We start from the raw sequence: 25,892 nt of genomic DNA, 5'->3' as shown, positions 1-25,892 counted from the left end.
TTATTGACACTTAATTAGAAAATATTATAAAACAAATTAAAAAAAAAAGCACTACAGAAATACAAACTATTGGTGTCAGGTGGCTCCGGTGGACCTCCCGCAGGCGTGCCTGCGGAGGGTCCGCTGGTCCCACAGCTCTGGTGGAGCATCCGCAGGCACGCCTGTGGGAGGTCCACCGGAGCCGCGGGACTAGCGAGCAGCAGAGCGCCCCCCGCAGCGTGCCGCCGTGCTTGGGGCAGCGAAATGACTAGAACTGGTCCTGCAGCCAGAGCAGCCCTGGACTGGTCCCGACCTTGGCCGGCCGGGTGGCGCAGGACCAACCGGCGCGGCCCCAGCCTGGTCCTGACCTTGGCCGGCTGGGCGGGCAGGTGGCGCAGCTCTGACCCAGTCCCAACCTCGGCCGGGCGGCATGGCTCTGGCCCAGCCCCTGGGCCCGCCCAGCCAGGAGGCACAACTCCGGCCCAGCCCTGGTCCTGGGCAGCTGGGCGCCCCGACTCTGGCCCCAGCCAAGCGCCCCGGCTCCGGTCCCAACCCCGGCCAAGCAGCCCAGCCTGACCCTGGCCCTTGCCCTGGCCCAGCCCCCACCTCCAGGCAGCGCGGTAAGGGAGCAGGGAGGGGGTGTTGGATAGAGGGCAGGTGAGTTGGGGGGGTGGATTGGTGTCAGGGCAGTCCAAGGACAGGGAACAGGGGGATTGAATGGGGGCAAGGGTCCTGGGGGGCAGTCAGGAAGAAGCAGGGGTTGGATGGGGCATTGGGAGGCAGGCTGGGGCAGGGATTCCAGGGGCAGTTGGGGACAGAGAGAAGGGGTGGTTGGATAGGGCAGGGGTCCCAGAGGAGGCTGTCAAGGAACGTGGGGAGTTGGATGGGGCAGGAGTCCCGGGAGTGTGGGGGGGCATGACCCCTTGTGGGGTGAGGAGGAGGGAACTGGTTTTTAATATTTTGGCAGCTCATCACTGGGGGTATTGCTCAGTTTCCCCAAAGTTCTTTTCTCTAGGCAGGGCTCTGCCTTGTCCCTTTTCTTATTTAAATAATATATTTGTCCAGTATGGGAAACTGAGAGAACTTCTGAGCTTTGATGCCAGCATACTCTGACAACTTCCTGTTCTGCATCTCTGAAACCTAGCACAGACAGTGTCATTACAAGTTAGCCAATGTCCAGGAGAAATATATGGCTAGATGGAAAACAGTTGGTTCAAGTTAACCAACAGAGGATGTGACTTCACCCTTTGATGAAGGCTTCCGCTCTCCAACATTCAAGGTGTTGCAATATCTGGGTCCAAATGGACTCATCACTGTTCTTGGGCAACCAAACAGCAACAGTATTCAGAATTCTCTTCTTCTCTTTCTTTGGGCCTGAAATTGTGCCTTTTCTTTTGAAGGTGGACTTAGCAACAGGCAGCAGTGGTCCCAGTACTTTTCTTAGGTTTCAAGGCTGCTTCAACATGCAGCAGCACACTGCCCAGATCAGCTAAACCAACAAGTTCACGTCATTCCAGTGCTGTGTGCTGTATGCTTACTCCCTGTCAGATTCGGGATCTGCCTTGAGATAGGGGTTTTGATATTTAAAGCACATTATAAACTGCTACTCACAAGAATATCTCTACTCCAGAATGTTACCTCAGCAACAGAATTCCCTCCTGACGGAGATGATGAACCCAAGTCTCGTCATCTTTACAATACCATGCTATACATATTTCCTTGGACCAGTCTGCCTCCGTTAACAGTAGCCACAGAAATAGCATATTGTCCTACCTACCTTTCACAGGCTGAACTATAGTCTTGTTGAAAAAAAATACCAAATTCAGGAAATAACTTAATGTGTTTCACTGACTTTGGTTCTCAGTAATTTGAAAATTAGGGCATTTATTTAGGTGTCTAAACTTTGACTTGGGATCTTATCTCTAGGCACTTATTTTTAAAAATCTTAGACCAGATCTTCATTATACAGAAAGCCTTCTGACAAATTTTAATGGGATTACATACAAGAATATGAGACCCTACAATGTAAGTGTTATCTATACACTTTCAAACAATTTTCCCTTGTTGTATAGCTTCATTCTTTCAAGAGGTGCAATCTAAATAAGACTAGTATTCTGATTGTGTGTGCGGGAGCACTGTTCTTCCAGTGCCTTAAATTTATTTATTTTGCTATCATTCTGCATTCAGATTACACTTTTCATGACAAAATAGTCAGGAATATCATCTATATAGAAACGGATTAGTTGTATTAGTAAAAGTTAAGCATGTGTTTAGTGCTTTGCTGTCTAGGGATGGATTACTGAGTCAGGACCTGAGAGCACTTCCTGGTGCACTGAACAGTCAGTTTAGCAGTATAAACAACAACAAAGCAGGCAGTGGTAAATGGAAGATATTAAGAAACCTAAGGCTCTATTCTACTTTTATATCCTCTTTCTTTTCAGCATACAGATAATTCCTCTTCTCTCCTTCCCCTTGTCTTCTTGGGTTTTTATTCACTTGCCTCCCTGCTTTTCCCCCTTGCCTCTTCCTTCTGTTTCTCTCTTTTCCCTTTTTTGTCTTTTCCATTTCTCTCTCTTTGCCCCAAAACACTGATAACTTTGCCCTGGTCTACACTGGGGGTGAATAACGTAGCTGAAGTCGACATACTTAGATCAACTTACCATGGTGTCTTCACCACAGTGAGTTGACTGCTGCTGCTCCCTCATCGACTCTGCCTGTGCCTCTCGTAGTACTGGAGTACAAGAGTCGACGGGAGAACACTTGGGGGTCGATTTATTGCATCTAGACTAGATAGGATAAATTGGTCCCCGCTGGATCAATCACTGCCCGCCAATCCGGCAGGTAATGTAGACATACCCTTTGTTTCTGAAGAATATGCCTGAATGCAGAATACCATATAGTCTGTAGAGGTGGTCTTCTCAGCAGCAATGGTAAAGAGTGCTACCAAAGCTGATGGAAAACAATATGTGGAGAAAGTACTTTTTCTTTATTTCTATTAATCTGTCCAGTCAGTTTTACATACTGTATAACTATTTGTAATACCTACTAACCTTGAAAAGTTTATTAATTTTAACACTGACAGGAACCATTGTAGTTCTTGGGTTATTTTAATCGCACACAAAACAATAATGCCACTCTGTTCTACTTTGTAGTTAATGGAGCTGGATGAAATTGCCAATGAAAATTAAAAGTGGAATATTCACTGTCATATCGAGAAGCTAAATTAATCTGGGAACACCTCAAAATGTCCAACCATGCACAAGGCAGACTGATGAAAGGATAATTTTAGCCACTAATTGGAACATATAGTTGAATTCTGGATGATGGGATTGCTATTGGTAGGATCACTAGTTGGAGAATTAGACATATTTTTAAAAAGTGAAGATATAGATTAAAAAAACACATAAAAGAGGCCCTTTATAAAGCAGAATTTTGTGGCCAGTATTGCAGCTGACATGGTGGTATATGCCCAGAGTTTTGTTTTATTTTTGTAAAAATCAGTGTTCATTATTAATCAGTGCTGTGCAATTAACACTCCAAATGCATATCTTTATTTCATACAAGATGAAATCCACTCCACTTGCCTAAATCCCAAATAAATCACACTCTATCCAGGTGAAGGGTAGTATGGTTAGTAAGTCAATTCCACTTCTAAATCAGAGCCGGGGGTGGGGCTGCTTTTAGGCTCCCCTCCCTTTCTCTTTAGCTACCTGTCTGCTATTTCAATCAGTACCGTTTGACCACACCCATTGTGAAGAGGGTTGGGACCACTAAATATAAGTGAACATATGGCTCATCACAGCCCTTTCAGCCAGCTTACATGGAGCTCATGTGGAGACACTTTCTATGTTTTGGATGCTGTGCTGGCACACCTGGGTGGCAGCTCCACATATGCTCATCCTGTATAGCTCATATGCAGGATTTAAGTGGTACAGAGAGGTTGCCCTGCTTCTCCATACCAAGGAGAAATAATATCTTGAAAAATAATCTGATGTTATGAACTACAGAATCTGCCTAGAATCACCAGTCAGATCTGGTCCCCAAATAAGTATCAATTGTGAGCACCTGTTAGCATTAGGCTTTCCTTATGCCCATATATAGAGTTCCTGGCTTATGGTTTATTGAGTACTGTTACATTCATGGCACACACACACATAGAGAAGTTAGATTAAAAACATACATTTCTCTTGCTGGAAGATTGCTGCATAACACTACTTTGTATTCCAAACAATAACAGAGAGGAACCCCAAAAGAAAGAGAAAAACAGGCTGTTCCCTAAAACAGAGGCACAGATCAACTCACTTTACTCTAGGCTATCTGTCTGCAGACTGTCTGTTTCTTGACACAGAACACATACTTCCCCATAGGCTGCAAGCAGGAGCAGGACAAAAACAAAACCTGAAATTTAAAGTGACAGCTTACAGTTTTAACACAGTTTTCAATACACCACAATTTCCATACATGGAAATAACTTGGAATGACATCGTGGGAACTCTTAGAGCATGTTTGGAGACTCCTGTTTGATATTTTCATGTGGGCTCTCCTTTGACTGTGAGATGTTTGGCTAATGGCTGCCTCTAGTTATATTTCCAATATTTTAATTTTACCTGGCTTATGACAGGAATAGATGTCAGTCAGCTATCAAAGAGGGTTTAAAGAAGCAACAAGACCTAAAACTTAGTATAAAGGAGGATGGGAAAATGACCCCATTGGCAAGTTGACTAGAATGTTTTATTTTTTAAAGTTAGGCATTTGAAGATAAGCCTAGTATCTCTCTGTAGATGTGAATATGAAGGACTCCTGGGTCTTGGAGTTCAGAATGCAGTGGTGGATTTCAAATTAGAAAAAAATGGAATCATGCACTGCAGGCATCAGAAAGAGCCATATGCAAGAGAGAGAGAGAGAATAGAATTTTTGTAAATGCCTTTATTATTCTCAGCTTACAGACATGAAAATAAATTACTTGAATGTATGTAACCATACTATACTAATACTATACTAAAAACTATACAACACTATACCATTATTGTACTAAAAATACTAAAGATAGCAATTGGTATTCTATGTGTGTTTTACAGCTAATCCTTAGTTTGAAGTTGAAATTTACAAGAAACTTTTTTTTTTAATGAGAAAATGCTGATTTGCACAAGTGTGACAAAATTGAATTCTCACTGTGGTAATACATTGGCTCAAGATAATACCATCTGGTGCTCCTATTTTTGTTGATTTATTTTTCAGTTTATAGGCTCCATATGTGTTATGAATATGCATGCTTGGTAATATGCACTAAAATGTAGTAAAAATTCAAGATAGTGTTAACTCTTTGATTGTTGATGTCCTTAAATGACATACTGTTTTGGCTGATAAAGTAGAAAGAGGAAGGCAGCATAAGGTTTAGGATCTAAACATAAGGAGTCAAATCTTTAATTTATCACTAAGAGTAAAACTGCAATGCAGTAATAAAATAATTGAAAATTAAAGACTAAAAATTATTTAGGCACAGTTCTCAAAACTATGTAATTTTGAACTTAGTACAGAATTTACAAAATGCTATTGCTCATCAAGAAACTATTTTATTCTTGTTAGACACGTACGGACATTTAATTACATTACAGTGTTTAGGGTTTGTATCCTGCTGCAGTTGGGACCTTTGTTATTGACATAGGAAAAAGATAGGACCCTATGTTCTTCAAAACATAAAATGTCTTTTTGACAGTAGTTCATCATTTTAGCATGGGAACGTCTCAATTTCTTTAGGAACATTAGAATATAAACATAAGCATCATGCCTTATGCCCTCCAATTCTTGTGTTATAAAAAACAATATACCTCCTTTATAGTGAAGAGAGCAAGAAGGTGATAGAATCTTTGAAAAACTTTTACAAAACAGAGCTGTGTAAGTTAATATGTATCATGTCATCTAATCATGAAAAATATATAACTTATAAGGAGCATGAATAGAAATAATCACTGCACAGATATAAAAAACTTGAAGAAGGAAAACACTGCATTGTTACACATGTGGCAGAATCTTAGGAGAGAGTCAAGACCTATAAAAATGTGCAACAAGATTTTCCAATCCCTTGGCAATATAAAATGAAGTGTAGCACTCTCCACTTTTGTGGATGGCACCGGCTGCATAAATATTCATGGAAACAGTAATATTTTGGCACAGTATGGTGCGGCTTTTTTTCTGCTAATGAGTTTACTTCTGTCTGTCTTATCTAATTAGGACTAATATGACCTCCATCACCATATTATATGAGAGCTTTCCAGTAATTAAAAATAGGAGTAAGAGTAATAATATATTTATCCCCCGCCCCCCTGACTGTTGGTGAAACAGCTTAATTAGTTCATAGGCCATTTGTTTTCTTGGTGTATGGGTGTAACTAATTGTTGCTCATGACAGCATTAATTTACTGTAAGTTTTCCTTTGTAGCTTAGGGTTGTGACCAACTCACAGTGCAATCAGTGGAAGTCTTTCCATTGACTTTATTACAAATTAAATTGAACCCTTAATTAAACTCTAGAATAAATACAGTAGCCTTTTAGTTATGTCCATATTCCTCCAAAGTTACCTCAAACCACTTCCTATCTTTTATTTTGGAAGTGCCTATGGAAACATCCTACTAACAAGTCATAAGTTTTAGCTTATGTGTAGAAAATAAGAGGCAGGTTTAGTTGCTGCATTTTCGACAACATTGTTTGCTACATTATGCTCAGTGAAAACTTTATTCAGAAAAAAAAACAAAATAAGAGATTAAACGTGTATATATGATTAGCTCAGAAGGACATTCGTTTATAAATGTTTTCTGGGTCAAACAAGAAAAGTTGTGGAAAGCTCAACCTTCACTTAACAAAGTGAACGTTTCAGTGTTATATAATGCTATCTACTATCCGTTATGTCCCAGTAAGGAGTTTAAATAAAGAGAAAAATAATCCAAGTCCATCGTAGACCTCAAGAGCAGGCCAGTGAAGCCAGAGCAGAGGATATTTTTTCAGAGTTGACAATAGCATGGTAGGAGCCCATTCCACATTGCCTGAACATGCATGGTGAAATCTCATCAGGTCATTTGAATAATCAGCTTAGGAAAGTGGCTCCAAAGGGTAAGTAATGAGGTAGAAAGTTTAAGTGAAGGGATTCTCCTTCAGAAAATATGATTAACCCCTGAGGATGCAGATCTTAGGAAGATTTTGAAGCTCATAGAAGCAAATTTTGGCTAGATCAAAACTTTAATTAGCAACTAAATAAGAAGGTTGCTATATAACAGTAATTCTATCACTTGTTTATAGTTCTGTTGGCCCCAAGAATAGTGTGAACATGTTCACTGGAACAAACAAAAAAATTAGTTAACTAAATGTTTACTTAAACAAATTGCATTTACCTATGGACTTTGTAAATTTCCCCCACCACACCTCTGAGGCTGGCTGTTTATGCTGCATTTTAACTCTAGTAAAAGTGCAAGCTTCCAACCCTTAGCAATCAAACTATCCAGAATTAGACACAGTTTTCCCCAGGGTATTGGCATATAAATGTGAGGTTAATTGTTGCTTGATCACCTCCACAGCTTTTCTGGCAAAATTCCCCTAACATAATTAGTTCAGCAATCATTTATGTAATACCGCTAGAAGGACTGGGATAGGTTTATTTTGACTTTTTTATTAAATTATGTAAATCTGGTGTTTTATTACTGAAGAGCCTCCTAGCGGCTATAGTGAGCGTTTGTCCTCAGCCCTGAGTGTGCACTGCCACATAGCTGTACTACGCAAAAGGAGATGGACAGGGAAGGGATTGTGATCCAGAGAGTTACAGGTCTTTCGCTCTGGGATGAAATAATTTACTGTCGTTCTGAGAAAAAGGTACAGCATTCTTCCCCCATGGTACTCAGTGAGTTCTTCTGGCTGATGTGTTCTGGGAACTTGTATAAGCTTGTCTGCTTGCTTGTGCAAGTCACTGGTCAGCAGGTCTTATGTCCCGCTTTGTGCCTCACCTACAGAAGATGTGAAAAAGATTGGTAGAAAAATTTCCATCAAAACTGTTTTACAACAGAAGATTGGATTTTTTTCAAACTGAGGGTTTTCATCAAAACATTTAACTTTTTGTTAAAAAAAAATAAAAATAAATCAGTGTTAATTTTTTCCAACCACTCATTGACATTTTCTGTAAACAAACAAAAATATTTCTTGACCAGCTCTAAATGTCTGTTACAGCCACCAGCTACAGAGCTTGGCTCTTCAGTTCATGCTGTAGAGATACAAGGAGAACTTAGGCATCTAGCTGCTATATCAAGCACTACAGTGCAACATTTAGGCACCACTGGCATTCACAAAACCTCCCCTCTGCGGCCACCTACTCCTGTAGGTGACTAACATCTCTAAGCACATAAGTTTCCACTGGCAAAATCTCTAGGCACCTAAAATTTTATATGCACAAAGCTACCTAAGTCCTGACAGTGCTGAGCAGCTCGGCACCTAATTTAGCTGAGCCCCAGTTAGATTCACACATTAGGCATTGACTTGGACCCAGAGGTAAAATCAGCACAGATATGCATGGAATTAAGTGGCAGTCTGCAAATTTTATTACACTTTAACACAGGGGAGGGGTGCTACCTGCCCATTACTCATACATTCCTATACTAGGCACTTACTTGGTTCCAGTGCAGAAGTTACAGCATTCCTTACCATATAACCTATAACACAAAGTAAGTTCTCCCCAGGATTCAGCTCTGAGTCATACCACTCCCTCTTCCACCCCCACAAGGTACACAGAGAGGGTGCAGTAGAGTGGGGACCTTGACCTGAATGGGCCAAAAGGAACTCAGCCTGCAAGGGCCATAAGATCTGATCCTATCACATGACCCTAAGGTCTAACACCAAAATCCCAGGACTGTTACCTTTGGGAACCGTTCATTTTAGTCTCTTACCCTCACAGGAAACTGTGACAGGGGGCACCAGCAATTTGCTTCCTTCCCAAACATGCCGCCTGGTATCAGAGCACCAGCTTAATCTAGGCCTGCACATGCTGTAGCCATATGTCAGCACTTCCATCTGACAGGTGTATGCCATCATCCCTGACAACCTCCAGCCGATTGTAACGGATGTCCCTATGTGTTATCACTGAACACTTATCCAGGAATGTCTTGGTGACCCTCTTATTTTCTTTCTTTGTAGCCTTGTCCACATGGGCTGGCTATTCTCCAAGCCCTTGCCTGTCAGGGAGTGCAGAAGTGACATGAACTGATCCCACTGCATGCCTCTCCTGGATGCAAACAGCATCAGCTCAAAGCTAAGCTGAGATCCCGCTGCCATTCTGGCTGCTCTCTTGTGGGCACAATGCACTATAGGGTGCCCACAAATCCAAACATTGCATATGCTCTGGGTAGCTTCTGAAACAAACAAGCACATTGGGTTAGTTACATTTTGCCATTCCCTGTTATCTTTTCATTGGTACAGATGTAAATCCTATAACACCTTGATTTTCAGGGCCCTGTAGCGTGCACCTGCTGCAGGCAAAAAACCCTGTGCAGTCGCTGACATCACTGTGCTGATACTGAAGGAATGAGTACTGAATTTATATGGGTCAATGTTTTTCTCGGTACCATGCTGAATTGGTACCTTGCCAGGAAGCTACCATCACTGTGTGTGAGCAGCAGGCCTGGCTGCAGGCTCTGGATTTTTAGTGAGGCTCTTGTTGCCTTTAAGGGCACAAGTGCTTGTCTTCACATTCCTTCACTACCTCATAAGCCCCTCTTCCCTTCTGGTTTCATTGAGTACCTTAAGTGCAGAGACACCACTCCTGTAGATACTGTAATTCTCTTATGCTTAATGCATGTTGGGAACTGTCCATAGCTGCCATAGGAGTCAATTTATTCACTCTCAAAGCCCCAAGGAAGGCAACAAAAATGGTGCTTTGAATAACATGTCCTCCCTCCCATAGCTACAGCCTCAGCAGAGCCTTTGACAGCTGTATAAGGGCTTCCAGTGTTATGAGTAACCTGACATCCCTCTGGCACCCTGTCCTCCTGAACCACCCTTCTAAGAGTTTATATACTTTGAAATGCCTGCACAGGTCTGGAATACGTCCAGCCTACTCCGGGAGGACTCATCCACTAGTTGGCCAGAGATAGTGGAGGGACCCACCCACAGAGAGTCCGAGGCACCACATATTGTACCACCTGGTGTGTATGTATAGGTCACCCACAATGAAGTCCTGCCTATGCCCTAAATTCTACAAACTCTGACTGGATGGCCTTGTAGGAATTTAGAGTCTGCAGAGGAACCGAGTACTTGACTAGTCCCCCAGCTGTCATGAACCAAAGTCCAAGAGTTTTTGGGCCACTGGCCATGGATCTCTGCTGGCCAATGGGGTGAGTTTCCAGAATCTGCCATCCTGACATTGAGAGTGCATCGGCAAAATCATTATCCACTTCTGGGACATGCACTTCATGAACAAGGATGTTAAACTACAGGCAGTGTACAAGGAAGGCCTTCATTGACCCTTACTTAAGCAGTCTTAGCCAACTGTCCATTTACAAGATGGAGAACAGATTGGGTTGTCACACTAGAAACAGCATTTTTTGTTTTGAATGTTTTCTCCCCAACTAGTGACTGCCACCAGTATAGAGGGAAAAAAAACTAGAGGAAGGTGATGTCCCCTGTGATATCCTGAGCCACCCAAATTCTGTATACCTGTGCGCACACCACTCACCTTGAAAGTAGATGCCAAAACCTATACCTCCTGAGGCATTGGATTGTTCCTGCAACTCAATCTTTATAAACTAGTCTGAACACATATTGAAACTCCATTTAACCCTTTCAGGAATCTTTCCCACACTTCTAAGTCTTTCTTCATTTCCCTGATCAATCTGATAAAATAGTGGAGGTTTCGTTCTAGAGGAGGCAGATGCCAGATGAGCACAAAATGCCTGACCAGGAGCCACCACCCGACATGCCAAGTTTAGGTGCCCCATGACCACCTGTAGTTCTCTCAAAATAATTTTCTTAGGGGATCTCAAAATGGCAATCAGTGGCCTGGCCAATTCCAACTTCTCTGTAAGCAACCTAGAAACCCTGAACTGTGTCCAGATCGATGTCCAGGTATGTTAAACTATGGGCAGGGCTCTCTGTTTTTTCTGTGGTGAAGGGAAGCTCAAAGCACTTGACTAGGTTCTGAAATTCCTGAAGCATGTACTCACAGTTGCTTGTTTCTAATCTTCCTGCCCATAAAGAGACGTCAAGATTATCATGAGACTGACCTATATCATACAGTGCTTTATCACCCAATCCAGCATGGAGCTGCATCTTTCCAAAGCGGTACATGACACTGAGCATGGCTTTATCAAAACAGTAGTGGCCTTTAAACTGAAATCCAAGCAAGTTAAAGTCCCTTGGATGCACTGGAAGCAAGTGGAATGCAATTGATGTTGAATTTTGCTAACATCGCTCCTGGGCTACACTCCCTAACCATCGCTACTGAAGCATCAAGTGATGAGTATCTCACTGAACACAGCTGGAGTCGATATAATCATTTTACTGATGAGCCTGGGGGTCAGACTGGTGATGGATAAGCTTATATTCCCCCTTCACCTTCTTTGGTACCACACCCAGGGGACACATGCAATTCTGGCATTGTAATGTATGGGAAGGGACTTGCCAGTCTCCCTGCTGCCATCTCCCAGGTAACCTTTGCCCTTTTTCTATGCTTAAAGCCTTTAGAGGACTTCAAGTTCTCAGCCCAAGAGCTGAACCTCTCATATGGGATTTGAAAAGAGTCCAAAAATCCATTTCATAAATAAAATATGGCTTTTTCCCCCATGGAGTAGTCCAGTAACAAATTCCATAACCCTGTATCTTAACTGGAGTAAAGAACCTTTTGTGTGGTTACTGCCTCCCTGGGTAGCATCTCTTGAAGAACTGGGACCTTGCAGATTCCCTTTCCCACAACCCTGTTGGAATTTCCCTTCACCCCCATAACAGGAGAGTGCACTATCCTTCGGCAGTACTTGTAGCTGCCTTCGGTACAAAAAGCATTTCCTATCATCAATTCAAAGTTCACATTGGCTTTCATATGCATATTTTGAAAATGAGCTTTTGTCACTGGCAACCCACTGTCTGTGAATGGCAGCTGGGCGGCATGATAAGGAGTCATACGTCCAGCCAAAGTCCCTGGTCTCTTTTATTCCCGGTGTCTCTGGCACCCTCTATTTAAATTCTCTATTTTACCTTAACTGTTCTATTCCACCATATGTAGCATAAGCCCTCACTATGAAATTCTAATACTTCAGGAAAGAAATATACTTCTCAGGGCTTCTCATACAAAATATATTTGCAAAAGGCTGCCAACCAGTTCAAGAGTTTGTGGGACAAAGGATGGGGGGAGAGCAGTTTTCGTAGAGCTGGTTCTGGAAGGGGAGGGCAGCCCAGGGAAACAGAGCCAGGACCCTCCATAGCAGCCATAGCAGCACCACCTGACCTCCCCCCCTCTTTGAGCAGGGAGAGTGCTGGGGGATATGGCAACAAACCCAGCTCCAGCAGGGTCATTCTGTGGCCCCTGAGCTTCCCCCTGCCAACAAGTGCAGGAATGGGAGAGAGGAGGCCACGGTTGCAGGCCTGACCAGGGCTACACCGCTTTGGGTCCTGACAACTCTAGTGGCCCATGTCCCATGCAGCCCTCAGCCTCCCCACGCCCGCAAACAGAGAGGGTGGTGGCATCAGTATGGAATTGGTTCCTATGGGGATTCCTTCTGAAACACTAGCCAGGAGTCTGCATGGACAGAGGCAACTGTGGCCTCCTCTCCCCCATCCCTGCACTTGTTGGCAGGGGGAAGTCTGGGGGCCACACAATGACCAGAGCCTACAAATGGTGGAGCACGGAGGTACAACCCCTGCAGTGGGGCAGACACCCCGCACACACCAGTGCAGATTCTCTGTCCCTGGGGAGAGGGGTACCATAATCCTTACTAGCCTCCTTCTGAATCTTGAAGACTATTGTTGTGGCTGCTGGAAGCTGGGGAGTAACCCTTTGTCTGCTGGAACAGACAGGAAAGAACCTGCATATGGCCCCTGTGCTGGTGTAAATCCTGGGTGCTGGGGAATGCTGGCCAATCAGAATCCCTGACTCCTTGCTGGACAATGGATGCCAGAGACTCTCAGGGGCAGCAGCTGCCTATTGTTCCTTTGCTAGTGTCTCTATCCCTTGCTACAGGGACTGTCTCCCTTTCACTGCTAGCCACAGCAGGTTCCCCGGCTATCAATGCTGGTGGGTGGGATTTCCTTCATTTGTTTGCCTGCAGGGCCTGACCCAATATGTCTGCTCAGAGCTCACCTAATAGCACACCTCCCGAGCTGAGCCCCTCACAAAACACATGTGATGGCAAGGTGGTAATGCTTGTGCCTCCCTTATATCTAATTAGGCTGATGCTTAGAGCCCTTATCTGGCATATTGCCAACCCTGGTTCAAGTCCCTGCTCTGAATCAGGCAGAGAAGGGATTTGAATCAAGATCTCAAACATTCTGGGTGAGTGCCCTAGTCACTGAGAGACTGGATATAAGGGTGGCACCACATTGTTACCTCCTCCTTTGTTTTGTTTTGTTTTGTTTTATGAAAAAGGGCTGGCCTGGCTTAGTCATCTAACTCCAGGTGCGGGGTCATGGCTGCTAATCCTGAGCAAAGATAGGCATCTACCATAAACCTGGAGTTAGGTACCAAACTTCCCTTGAGGAGTTCCTCTTAGACTACATCTCTCACCTTGATATTCCTGCAGGCCAGTTTACATGACTTTCCTCAGTGTGCTGTCTTCTGTGAATCATTTTTTTTTAGATGCCTAATTCCCCCAGTACATTGTATAGGGAGACTGGGCATCTAACTCAGGATTCTTAATTCCAGTAGGCAGCAGGGTGCCTAAAAATGTAGGTGCTTCAACACATAATTCCTCTTGTGAATCCAATTCTCATACTGTCAATCCCTGGCATGGTGAGCATCACATGGAGGGGTGGAACAGCAATAACACAAAGGCTACACTCCGGAAGGGATTCCCAACTGCAATCCAAGTCGCTCTAATGTGGCTGCACATGGACCGGGTGGCCTTACATGTCTGTGTAGCTCTGTTAGGGCCAGTGACAACCTGCTCCTACATTATTATTCCCCACCTCACCCCCATTTTCTCTGCAGTAGGCCTTTACCTTTCAAGGTCTCATGTTCCGAGAAAGGAGGGCTTAGATTTAACTCCCTTCAAAGGTCATAAAATCACTGCTCAGCAAAAAAACACACACCAAGAACTGGGTACAGCTGCCTACACTGTCATTCTCCTAGCCACTTGTACAGTACTTTGGCCTCTGGTTAATCCATTTTAATTTAAAATAATGAAAAAAAAATGTCCCAACCCTGCAGCAAGTGCTACCTAGTCAGTGGTTGGGTTCACTCAAGGCTATCAAGCTTTTCAGTCAAACACAGTAAGAGAAATTTCATCCCTGGAATAAGGAACTCAGATAACATCATTGAAAATGCAGCATTATAATAAAGAAAAATAAAAATCTAAACCTGTTACTTTACAGAGAGAAATACCTAGGCACCAGTTGCCTCTTTGACCATGTTTTCTGCAAAGCAAGGCATTTTTTACTTCATTAATTTTTTTTCTAAAAGGTAAAACAGGTGCATAATACTTTCTTGGTTCAGCACATTGTATATGCATATAATTCATAAACTCTCATAGCATTACTGTATCCATCCTGAAGTGCTGGAATGACATTGTTATTTTATCTATTTCTAAAATGTTAATATTGCTAGTAATAGAATTGCAACTTCTCTAGGATTTTAGAAATTTCACTGAATTAATTTCTATATAGAGAGAATATTAGCTTCCCACAAAACAAATAATTAAAAAAAACCACACAAGCAGCTCTGCAGCAGTGATTTTTTTCCCCCCAGAAGTGTATCGGGGAAGATGATCTCATTTAAGGCCTTTACAATGCTAGTGGACTGATGAGGTGGAGAGAGCTTCCTACATTTGTTTCTTGCTCTGTTTTTTTTTCCTCCCACAGATTCCTTCCATCATTCTTTTTTAATTTTGGTGTCAGGGAAAGAAACTTGATTTTTGTAGCACATATAGTAATGAGTGCTTCTCAGAAGGTGTACAGATCAGGTTTAGACAATTAAGTAACCAAAGGTTTTGGATTTGTATCAGATGCATACACTAGATGAATCTTTGAGTTCTCTGAAACTGAACAGACTTTCTAGGACAGTGGTTCCCAAACTTCTCCTGTCGTGCCTGCCCTTCCCAGTAATGGAATCTGTCCATGCCTCCCTTCCATTACTGCACAGTAGGCTCAGCAGAGGCACTTGGGATGAAGGTGCATCTAGGGGATGAACTAGGGATGGTGGAGGAGCTGGGGCTAGAGGCAGAGCTGGCCTGGGGGCAGAGACGGAATGAGGGTAGAGTTGAGCTGGATGTGGAGCAGGGAGCATATTGAAGCTGTGGCTTGAGGTGGAGCAGGGGTTAGAGCGGAGCTGCGGCTGGGGCCAGAGCGGGGAAGGGTGCCGTTCCATCCCCATCCCCATGGGGGCTGGCCCAGGCCCCATAGCATGATCCCCCAAAATCTTCCTCTGTGCCCCCTAGGGAGGTGCACCCCATAGTTTGGAGACCACTGTTGTAGGGACATTTTTGGCACATCTGCTTCCAGTGATAGTTGGGGAAAACTATCTTAAAAACTGCCTTTCCTGTATGATATTTTGTTTCTTCCTGATCTAGTTATGAGTAAACACCACAATTACAGTCATTTCAGAACCGTAAGGCTTCAATATAAGAAGTATATAAACATTCTGGGTAATGTTTATTTTTCCAAGGAGCACTGGCCATTGATAGCTGTATAGCTTCTTTTCTCCTCCTCCTTTTCTCTGGTTGATTGTCAGAATGGAATTCTGGGCCAGGAAAGCACTGGAGATTTTGAGCATAGCCTCTTTATAATTTTTCTCTGACTAGCTAATAAAGCTCATTGCTGTGCTAAAATGTTGGAGGTACCTAGCTCCTGGCATAGGAAGAGAGCAGCCATAACACGCCTAACAGAATTAGCACTGTGGTTCCCACTGCGGTAGCATTTCATAGACTTAAAATGGGGGTAGGAAGTAGCTTTCACATCTGTGGAATCAAAGATGATGATATAATTTAATGGTCTGTCAGCCTTGGAAGTTCCTTTTTGCTGGATTGACCCCGACTGTTAATTCATATTACCGTTTTTATATGTGCTACTCATGGACATTTGTTTGGTAACTATGGTGAACTGTAATTTAAACTTTATAATTAATAGCTAGATTATTGCCATGATTGAAATGTCATCAAGCCACTGTAAAGTCTTAACTATGAACTCTCCATTTGAATTATGTTGACTTTAATGTAGCTTTTTTTCTTAAACTACATGCACTCAGTTGTATCTGAGAATAATAATACCTATATTTACAGCTACAAAATGCTTTACAAATCCTTAGCTACTCTTTATAACATCCTCATGAGGTTCGTAAGTATCCTCCTTTTACACATGGGAAATTTGCTCCACAGAAAAATCAAGCGACTTGCTCAAGTTACATAGGTCAAGCGTCAGCTGGAATTGATATTCAGCAGGTTCTACCATGTCCAGATCAGATATTTTAAAGACTCAATCCAAGCTTCTGTATATCCTTTTCAAAATCTATAGTTATATTAATAGGGTCAAACTAATAAGATATATTTTAAAGTAGTGCTTTCTGATTTTCTGTTCTTGTCTATAGGATGATAGACTGTATTTATTATACTAAAATGTAATAATCATTGTCAATGTTTACAGCACATATATAATTTTGCTTTTTTAGGCTTTGATCCTGCATTGAGCTCTTTGTGGGTGGTCCCATGTGCCTTACAAAGTTTACTGTAGGCTTGGGACCTAGAATATTGCAGGGGGTTGGGAACCTTAAACATCTTGCTATAATAATAATAACTTTAGGAAGCAGTGTGAATTCTGTTTTAATAATGGTGATGATGTTAATCTACAACCTGTAAAATCTCCATTATTATATTCTTTCTATCATTTTGTTTTTAGCTCCATGTGGTGGGCATTTTTCATCTCCCAGTGGAGTAATCCTCTCTCCAGGCTGGCCTGGGTACTATAAAGACTCCTTGAATTGTGAGTGGGTGATTGAAGCTGAACCAGGACACTCTATCAAAATTACATTTGAAAGGTCTTGACAAATGTTTTTCTTACTTGATATATTCTTTCCCAATTTTACCCATAACCAGGAGTTATTTTCTATGTCATAAAGTTCATTTACAGTTTGACTGGAGTGGTTGGGGATTTTGCCTTATTGGGTGGGATTTTCAAAAGCAACAAAATGCCTTTAGAGCATAAATTCTGTTGGCTTTTAATGGGAATTGTGCTCCTCAGTCACTGCACACCTTTTGAAAATCCCTCTTTTTGTTGTTAATTTTAGCTTGTCTGCCCCAATTTAAACTTTTCATGTATCTAAATATGTTAATTTTTTGCTGATAACATATTACTACTGCTGAGCTGTGCATGCAAGACCTTTTTTTTCTAGGGATGTTTTATTAATTTTGTTTTATTTATATAGTAAAATGCCTCCAGCTATGGTTTAATTGTTTCTAAAATACTGATCCTGTAATGGGATACACATCAAGCACAGTCTGCCTTCATGGGTCCTGTTAAATTTGATCTAAAATGATATTGTTGTTGTTTGACAGTATTGATATTAAGAAGTTGGACTCTCACATAGCAAAGGTCTGTTTAATAAGGAAAACCTTAAGGAAGCTTGAGTGTAGAACTTATAAAATATTTATTAGCAAAATTATTTAAAATTTTACATAATTCCTTCCCTCAAAAGAAAAATATCATGTTAAAATACAACACTTTTCAAACCAAAGAACCTATTTTATGTCTGAATATGAGCCCACCCTTTAGGTTTTCAGTTTCTAAACTTTCCAATCAACATGCAGGGGAAATCCTGATTCCTCTGAACTCAGCAGGGCCAGGATTTTCCCCACTATGATAATCATAAATAAAACTAATAGGTCAGATAATCATGTATCCGTGCACAGAAGATACCTCTGTGAGTGGATTTCCGTGCTCCCACACAGAGGTGCAGAGATCAGCTCCTTCTGCATTACTGGTTCTCCCAGATCCCAGAGATATAGCCCTCTGAGGAACATGGAATTCCACATGTTGACAGGTGGGAAAAGCAGAGCTAGTACTTTACATCCATTGCTTCCATTCTCTCCCCACAAGAGGAAAAGAAGCTGCTGGTAAATTGCTGATGCCGTTTTTTAAAAAAATGTATTAAAATAAAGCAAAAATAAGCTTTAATTCACAAAAAATGCCATTAGCTCTACTACATTTTGTCAAATTGGTGTGGACTTGGCAAGTGGGTGCTAAACTCTTTCTGTAAATATTAATCTTAAATAGCCTAGCTGGTAAGCTGATAATAAAGAACGATTTGTGGGAATGTTTGAATTTATAAGGCACAAATATCCTGTAAATAGTTTTAGGATGATTTACATGATACATCTTGGCCATCCAATAAAAATACATGGGACTGGAGTGACAAAAGGATTTAGGCCCCTAACTGCCACTTTAGTCACCTAATCCCACAATAAGGCACCATTGGGACTCACAAGACCTCCAAGCCTTGCAGGCACCTAAAATTGCGGTGCCCCTACATTTTTGCAGTAAAAACTCCCTAGCTGCCAATGTTCCTGCCTCTGACCACATGCACTGCAGTCCCATGGCAGGTGTCTGGATGCCTAAGCCTCAGAGACATGAAGAACTGAAGAAGAAAGATGTTCTTCTGCCTAACTTGCTTGTGGGGCCTGATCCAGTAATTATGTTCAGAACTTGCCTATCGGATCAGGCCCCTATAGATGAGCTTACATAAAATGGCAGGTTCTGCGGGAAGGGAAGGATGACTCCTTCCTAACTTTCAGGCTAGTGGTGGTAACAGTACTCACCTGGGATTTGGGAGACCCCAAGTTCCAGTCCTCCCTCCACCAGAGAGAAGAAAGCATTTGAACTTGAACCTCTCAAGTGAGTTCAAGCTGTTCCACTGTGGATAATTAATTAAAAAAAACAACAACAAAGCACTGGGATTGGATCTTGAGTTTTCCACCTCCCAGGTGACTGGTCTAACCACCAGGCTACAAAGTCATCATATATGTGTGTTCACTTTCTCTCTCACTCTCTTTTTTCCCCAATGATAATTTCATTAATTTAGCCATAGTAGAAGAGCTTCAACATTAGGCCTGAGAGAGAGGAAGCAGAAGAATGATAATGTAGTCTGGTGCTTACAGCACTGTAGTGGGATACCTAGGAGTGAAGGTTCCTCATCCAGTTTTAAAAAAAATTATTTATCCACAATGGAACAGTTTCAGCAGGAGAGACTGAAGGAGCCTTCCCCTCCCACCCCATCAGACTATCCCATAGTCCAGTGACTAGGGTCCTCATCTGAGGGGTGGCAGATGCTAGTTCAAATCTGTTCTTAAATGGAAGATTAATTGGAAGTTGGTCCTCACACATCCTAGGTACACTATCCACTGGACTAAAAGTAGGTGTTTAACACCAAGAGAGGATTTGCAGCTGAGAATCACAAGTGTAGGGAGCTCCTTATCTCTGAGAGAGGTGTGAGGCTTAGCACATGACTGTCAGCTTGGCATTTTCTATAGTCTAGTTTAGGCAAGGAGCTGCCTAGCATGCTGGCTTTGTGACTCCTAGTGTAAGGTACCTATCTCTCCCCATTCATTTTATAAGGTGTCTAGATGCCAGACTTAAATTTTGTAAATCCCGCAGATTTTCTAAGCATCTAAAAATTATGTCTTGTGACTCAGAGCTTGCCTTACTTTCTTTGTGAATTAAGCCTGTGCTTAGTATCATAAAATGGCAAGCAATTTGTTTAATCTGAATAATGTACATAAGAACACTTTATATCTGAGGCCATACTGAGCCACTTTTGGTGCAGGGAGGGAAGAACTTGCCATTGCAGTCAATGAAGAAATCTGCTTAAAACCTTTACGTCTAACATTATTTGTAGTGTTCTAAACCAGAGTATATTGGAGAGATCAGTTGAAGAAGAAAAAAAATTGAGTGTAAGCTGTCAAGGTATGAACCCCCTCTCTGAACCTTAGCATCCAAAAGATGGGGTACCTGCATGAACCCCCTAAGCTTAATTACTAGCTTAGAAATGGTAGAGCTGCCACCACCCAAAAATATAATGTTTTGAGGCACTTTCTGCCCCCCAAACCCTTCCCTGGGGACCCCAAGACCCAAACCCCTTGGATCTCAAAACAAAGGGAAATAAACCATTCCCCTCCTTTCTTCCTCCCAGATTCTCCCCTCCCTAGGTAACACTGGGAGATCCCTGTGATTCAACTCCTTGAATCTTAAAACAGAGAGGAAATTCATCTTCCCCCCCCTTTTCTCCCCCTCCCAGACTCTCCCTGAGAGAGAGAGAGAGAGACAGTAATCCTAACACAGAGAGAAATCAGGCTTTTCCTTTCTCCCACCAATTCCCTGGTGAGTGCAGACTCCCTCCCCTTGGGTCTCACACAAGAATGAAAAAACAATCAGGTTCTTAAAAAGGAAAACTTTTTATAAAAGAAAGAAAAAAGTAAAAATTGTCTCTGTAAAATGTTACAGGGTCTTTCAGCTTATAGATACCAGGGAGAATCCTCCCCCCAGCAGAAATACAAGTTGCAACAGAGATACAATCCTTCCAGCAGAATACACATTTGCAAATAAAGAAAACAAACAAAAAAGACTAAACCGCCTTTCTGACTGGTACTTACTAAACTGAACAGGAGAGGCCGTTTCAGAAAATTGGATAGTCTGTATACATGTCTGGTCCCTCTCAGAACTCAGAGAGAACAAAGAAAAACCCAAGAAGCACAAACAAAGGCTTCTCTCCACCGAGATTTGAAAGTATCTTGTCTCCTGATTAGTCCTCTGGTCAGGTGTTCGAGGTTTACTGCTAGTTAACCCTTTACAGGTAAAAGAGACATTAACCCTTAACCATCTGTTTATGACATAAGCATCCAGAATTACTGCAAAAACTTATACACTTCCTTAATGTAAACAAGTGAGCAGTCCTCTAACTTCACTGCGCTTTAGTAATCATACTAATTTAATACTAATTAAAATACAGGTAAATAAAGTTAGAATGCAATTACTTACCAAATACTGTAAACTCTATCAATTCTTCTCTGCTGATTTTATTTCATTTAAGTGAGAAGACGTTTTAGAGTTATCTGTCATGATTGATTTGCCATTTTGATGCTGTAGATAAGGTTATTTACTTATTCTTTTTTTTAAACAACAAATATATCTTGCTGAAATTTCCCAGGTTTGGGCTTGGTTCAGAAGTTGGTTTTAGGAGAAAAAAAATATAATAGGCATTTTTAATTTGTGCTGTTGAAAAGAATATTACAATACACTTCCCTTTGCCACCTTTTTTAATGTAGATCCAATTTTATATTTTTACTCATGTGACTATTCCTTGTTCATGCAAATAATCCACCACGGTCATGTTTATTTACAATAAAGCAATGGGATCATTTGTGTAACTAAGGGACTGCTCATTAGAACTGGCCAGGAAATGGATTTCCCATCCTGAGAGAGTTTTTGGGATTTGGGGAAAAAAGTGTCCTATCCCAATCTGACCTCCTGTTTTCCTTCCATTCACCTGTAGTATTGGTTGTATCACTCTCTTCAGCAAGGAAACCAAGAAGTCTGCAGCTTAGTTTCTTGTGACTCTAATTTTGTTAAATATATAGCCATGTTATTTCCCCCCGTTTTACAACCTTTTCTGCAACTTTATATATTTTATGCAAATATTTGCATTTCAGTTCTGTCTTTCATGCTGCGCTAAACATTCATTGATGTAATATTTAAAGATATTAGTTATGTGTTTTTATGGCTTTATAAGAGGGATAAAATATGTATGGTTTTATTTAGGGGGTCTAAAATCTTTGGATCCCTCTAGATTGCATCTTCTACATGGGAGGGCACTGCTTGGCAATACATATTTCCTGCAAAAATAAGCCACCTTAACCTTTCAGCTTTTCAGCTTATCACTTGCACAGTGGTTTCCATTCTCACTCAATGTCATTCTGAATTCATTCTTCTTCCTACGGTTTCTCCTTTCCCTGTGACTTTGAAGATCTATAGGACTCAGCAAGTCAGATAGCCTTGTAGCTGTGCCCCTGAAATGCTTCTGTCTCCAAATATCCTGGCATAAATATCTTGGTAAAAACTAGAATAAAGAGACATTTGCAGGCATAGAAAATCCATTAATTTTCTGGTTTTCGGTCTCCCAGTAGATTTATTTCATATTTTATTATGTTTTTATGAATTTCTGGTCTCTAAAGATTCTACTCCTTCTGGTGACAGTGATAGCTGTGACAATGAGATATGTTGGGGTTGTTTTTTTTTTTTTTTTTTGTTTGAGTCTGCACTTAGACAGACTGACTTGAAAGAATAGCAGTGAGAAATGTGAATTGCCACTCTTCATCTTGTGGCATTAATCCTGAAGCCTAATTACTACAATTTAAATGCCAGTGCTGCTAATCATCTCACTGCTGATCAGCATACCAAACATATTTGACTAATGAGATTATTCAGTATTTGCCTGGACATATTATACTGCTCAAGTCCTGAGATTGCATTGATTTGATGGGCTGTCTCTTAAAAATAAGGCCCCATTTTGTGAACGTACATGTAGTTTAATGTTTGATTGATTTGATTTATTTTGTTTGGGTAGCTGAAATGTTTGCTACCTCTGAAAAAATGAGATTAGAAATGATGTTTGTTTTCTTTGTTTAAATATGTTGGACTCCCACAGAAAGGCTTATGGGATGTTATGAGTCTTCAATAAAACTAGGCCCCCTAGCAACATAAGTTTTTCAGATTAACTATCAGGACACTGCTTAATTTCCGGGAGGTTTAGTGTTTTCGTAAATGTCATTTTTGAAGGATTAGGAAGGAGTCATTAGAGAGGACTTTACCAGGAGCACAAAGGGGGTTTTGGCTGACTTGGCTGACTTTCCTGTTAGTTCCCAGACTCTTTCTCAGATAGGAAGGTAACAAGCAAGGGAATATGAGGTGTGCCAAGAAGTCAGGATGTGGGTGGTGAAGAAAAATTACCATCAGTATGTGACTGTGCCCTCCAAGCACAAATGCAAATTAATCCCTTCACCTGCCTAAAACTTTCAAACAAAAACCCCATAGACATTCCCTCCTTCACATATTCCCCATCCTTGCCACACAAACATCCTTCCTTTTTCACACCTTCACCTTCACCTGGATACACCTTTTATCAGGTTTCCTATAGCAGCAATCACCCTCTTATTTTAGTCACATTCTTTCTTCTTCTGGGGGTTCAATTTTGCTCTCATGCTTACCTGATAGTTTCTCTGTGGAGAAGAAAAGAAACCCAGACAGAGAGCTGTACTGCAATTTTTTCCCTCTGCCTTGTTGTATGTGTGGCTAGGGAGAAGGGAACTGGAGATGCCTGAATGAGGTGTGATTTCTGGTATTAGGGTTTTACAGATCAGAATCAAAACCCAAAATCAAGTAAGAAGCTAGTGTGGCCTCTAGAGAGCAGGTGTTTTATGTTATAAGGAACCGTATCTGCACTAGCTCACTAGTCCTTAAGGGCAGAGCTATGCATGGGACCCCAGTTACTCCACGACACAATGGGACCAAGTGCCATGTCAGTGACTCCTAAACTCTGCGGCATTAACCTCTAAATTCTGTGGGAATGTTAATTTGTTCTATTTCCATGAAATATCATTCATTCCCACTCTCCACTGCCTCACGAACATACACAGGAATGACTCATAGTTGAAAATATTCCTTGGTGTAAAATTCTTCAATAATTATTTTCAACCATGATTTTTAACCCCCACTAAATTTTCTAGGCAACTCAGCTCCAACCCTTCATCTTTTTCTGTGATTATATTTTCCAAGCAGCCCATAATAGAACCTCCTTCTCCCATTGTATCCCAGGGAGGATGGTAGAGTTAGCCTGTTTCATTGAATCATCTCCCTGGCTCCTTGGACTTTGGCATCTGTACATGTTGTACAGCACAACAGTTATTAACAGTTACCATTACAGCTGGTTGGGCAGGTATTTCTTCATGCTTAGGGAATAACTGGAATCTCAGATACAGTGGTATAGTAATTTTTGATGGCTTCTGACCTTTTAATGTCAATCAATATAGAGTGCATTGTAATACACTTGAGAGTCTGTAAATTGCAAGATTCACATTGGAGAGACAGATCTCAATCAACCAGTCAAATGCAGATGTAAAAAAGATGCTTTCGGCCACTGATAGCATCTGAGACTTCAAGAGTAATGGGGTATGCAGACACACTGCTCTTCCTTGACAAATGTTAACATATATCCCTCATGAACAGGAGTAGAAACCGCCTCTTGCAATGATATATACATGTTCCGTTATTTGCCTTCACTTCTGTCTTGTCTCAATTAAGCCTTAACTAATGCACTGTCATCTAGCTCTCTAGACCTTACTTAGAAGCTGTAACAATAAAAATTCGTATTAGGATTCTGTTAAAGTAAATGGCACTTTCATGTTGTTTGTGCCTTATAGAATAAGACATTACACAGCAGAAGAAAGCATTGCCGTATCTCTTTTGTTCCTTTTCGTAGTAAATTGAATACAAATTGTTCTAATAACATTGGGAATTAATGTTGTAAATATTATAAAATAATATTTTCCAACAAACCCATAGGGTTGATTTTTTTCTCCTATGATGTTAATTTAACCAAAATTTATAGACAAGGATGACTTAAGTTGGATTCCTAATTCCATATTTAAGCCACCTAAATGAATGTGGCTGTTTCAGAAGTGCAGGGTACCACTAGTCCCGTGTAAGTGAAGAGTTTTGCAGTGACTCAGCACCTTTTCAAACCAGCTGTGTTTATTTAGGTATCTACTTATTGTAGGACTCCATTTTTAGGCACCCAGTTTTGAACCTTTAGGCTTTTCTGCACAATATTTTGAAGACACTTAAATTGTGTGCAAGCCTCTCTTCTTATTAGAAAACACACCCGAGTTGTATTGTTAATAATATTGTACATTGGATGTTATGTTGAGAAGTGATTCAAATGATCTGTTTGCATAATGTTCGGGTTATCAAATCCATAGAGATACCCTATATGAATCAATTCTTGCTGCTTCACTCATAAAAAGAATCTCTTGTACATATCATATAATGTTGTTTGAATTTTCACCTTATAATGGCAATAAAAATGAGGCACAGACTATTTCTGAGAGATTATTGACTAGCTGGAGTATATGGCAGAATTTTAGCCCATCACATCCTCCTTGAAAGGCATGAATCCTTGGTAAATTATGTTCCTGGCACCTTGAATACGACTGTTGAAATAAATACTGTTAATTTACATTAGGTTTGTTAATCCTCAACATTTACATACATGTTACATTTAATTTGAATAAGATTTAAAATCTGAAATGTTGATTATGTTTACAACAATGTAATTCTAATGCAGCTATTTTATATATATATGTCTGTATTTGTGTGTATATATATTTGTGTGTGTGTGTGTGTTTTCTCAACCCTAGATTTCAGACTGAACTCAATTATGATGTTTTGGAAGTTCACGATGGACCAAATCTCCTGTCTCCACTTCTGGGTTCCTACAATGGTACACAGGTCCCACAGTTTCTGTTCAGTAGCAGCAATTTCATTTACCTTCTTTTTACAACAGACAACAGTCGTTCTAATAATGGATTCAAGATTCACTATGAAAGTAAGTAATGTTTAACTGTATGCTTTTGTCTCCCCCCCCGTTTAAACACACATGTACCCGTGTGCATACACAAATACACACAAATTTTGTCCCCA

At 41.2% G+C, this 25,892-nt stretch overlaps 1 protein-coding gene across 5 annotated transcripts in view; it reads left to right on the top strand.

The window, feature by feature from the left end:
- CSMD3 (CUB and Sushi multiple domains 3) overlaps nucleotides 1–25,892 on the top strand; it is a 1,232,975-nt gene that overhangs the window by 698,982 nt on the left and 508,101 nt on the right. For all 5 annotated transcript variants that reach the window (XM_030553724.1, XM_030553722.1, XM_030553725.1 and 2 more), the window contains 2 exons: nucleotides 17,046–17,184; nucleotides 25,610–25,797. In XM_030553724.1, coding sequence (XP_030409584.1) covers nucleotides 17,046–17,184; nucleotides 25,610–25,797 — 327 coding nt within the window. The remainder of the gene's footprint in view (nucleotides 1–17,045; nucleotides 17,185–25,609; nucleotides 25,798–25,892) is intronic.

Source organism: Gopherus evgoodei, chromosome 2, assembly GCF_007399415.2.
Source record: "Gopherus evgoodei ecotype Sinaloan lineage chromosome 2, rGopEvg1_v1.p, whole genome shotgun sequence".
Classification (NCBI taxonomy): Eukaryota; Metazoa; Chordata; order Testudines; family Testudinidae; genus Gopherus; species Gopherus evgoodei.
This window is presented reverse-complemented; position numbering and strand designations above follow the sequence as displayed.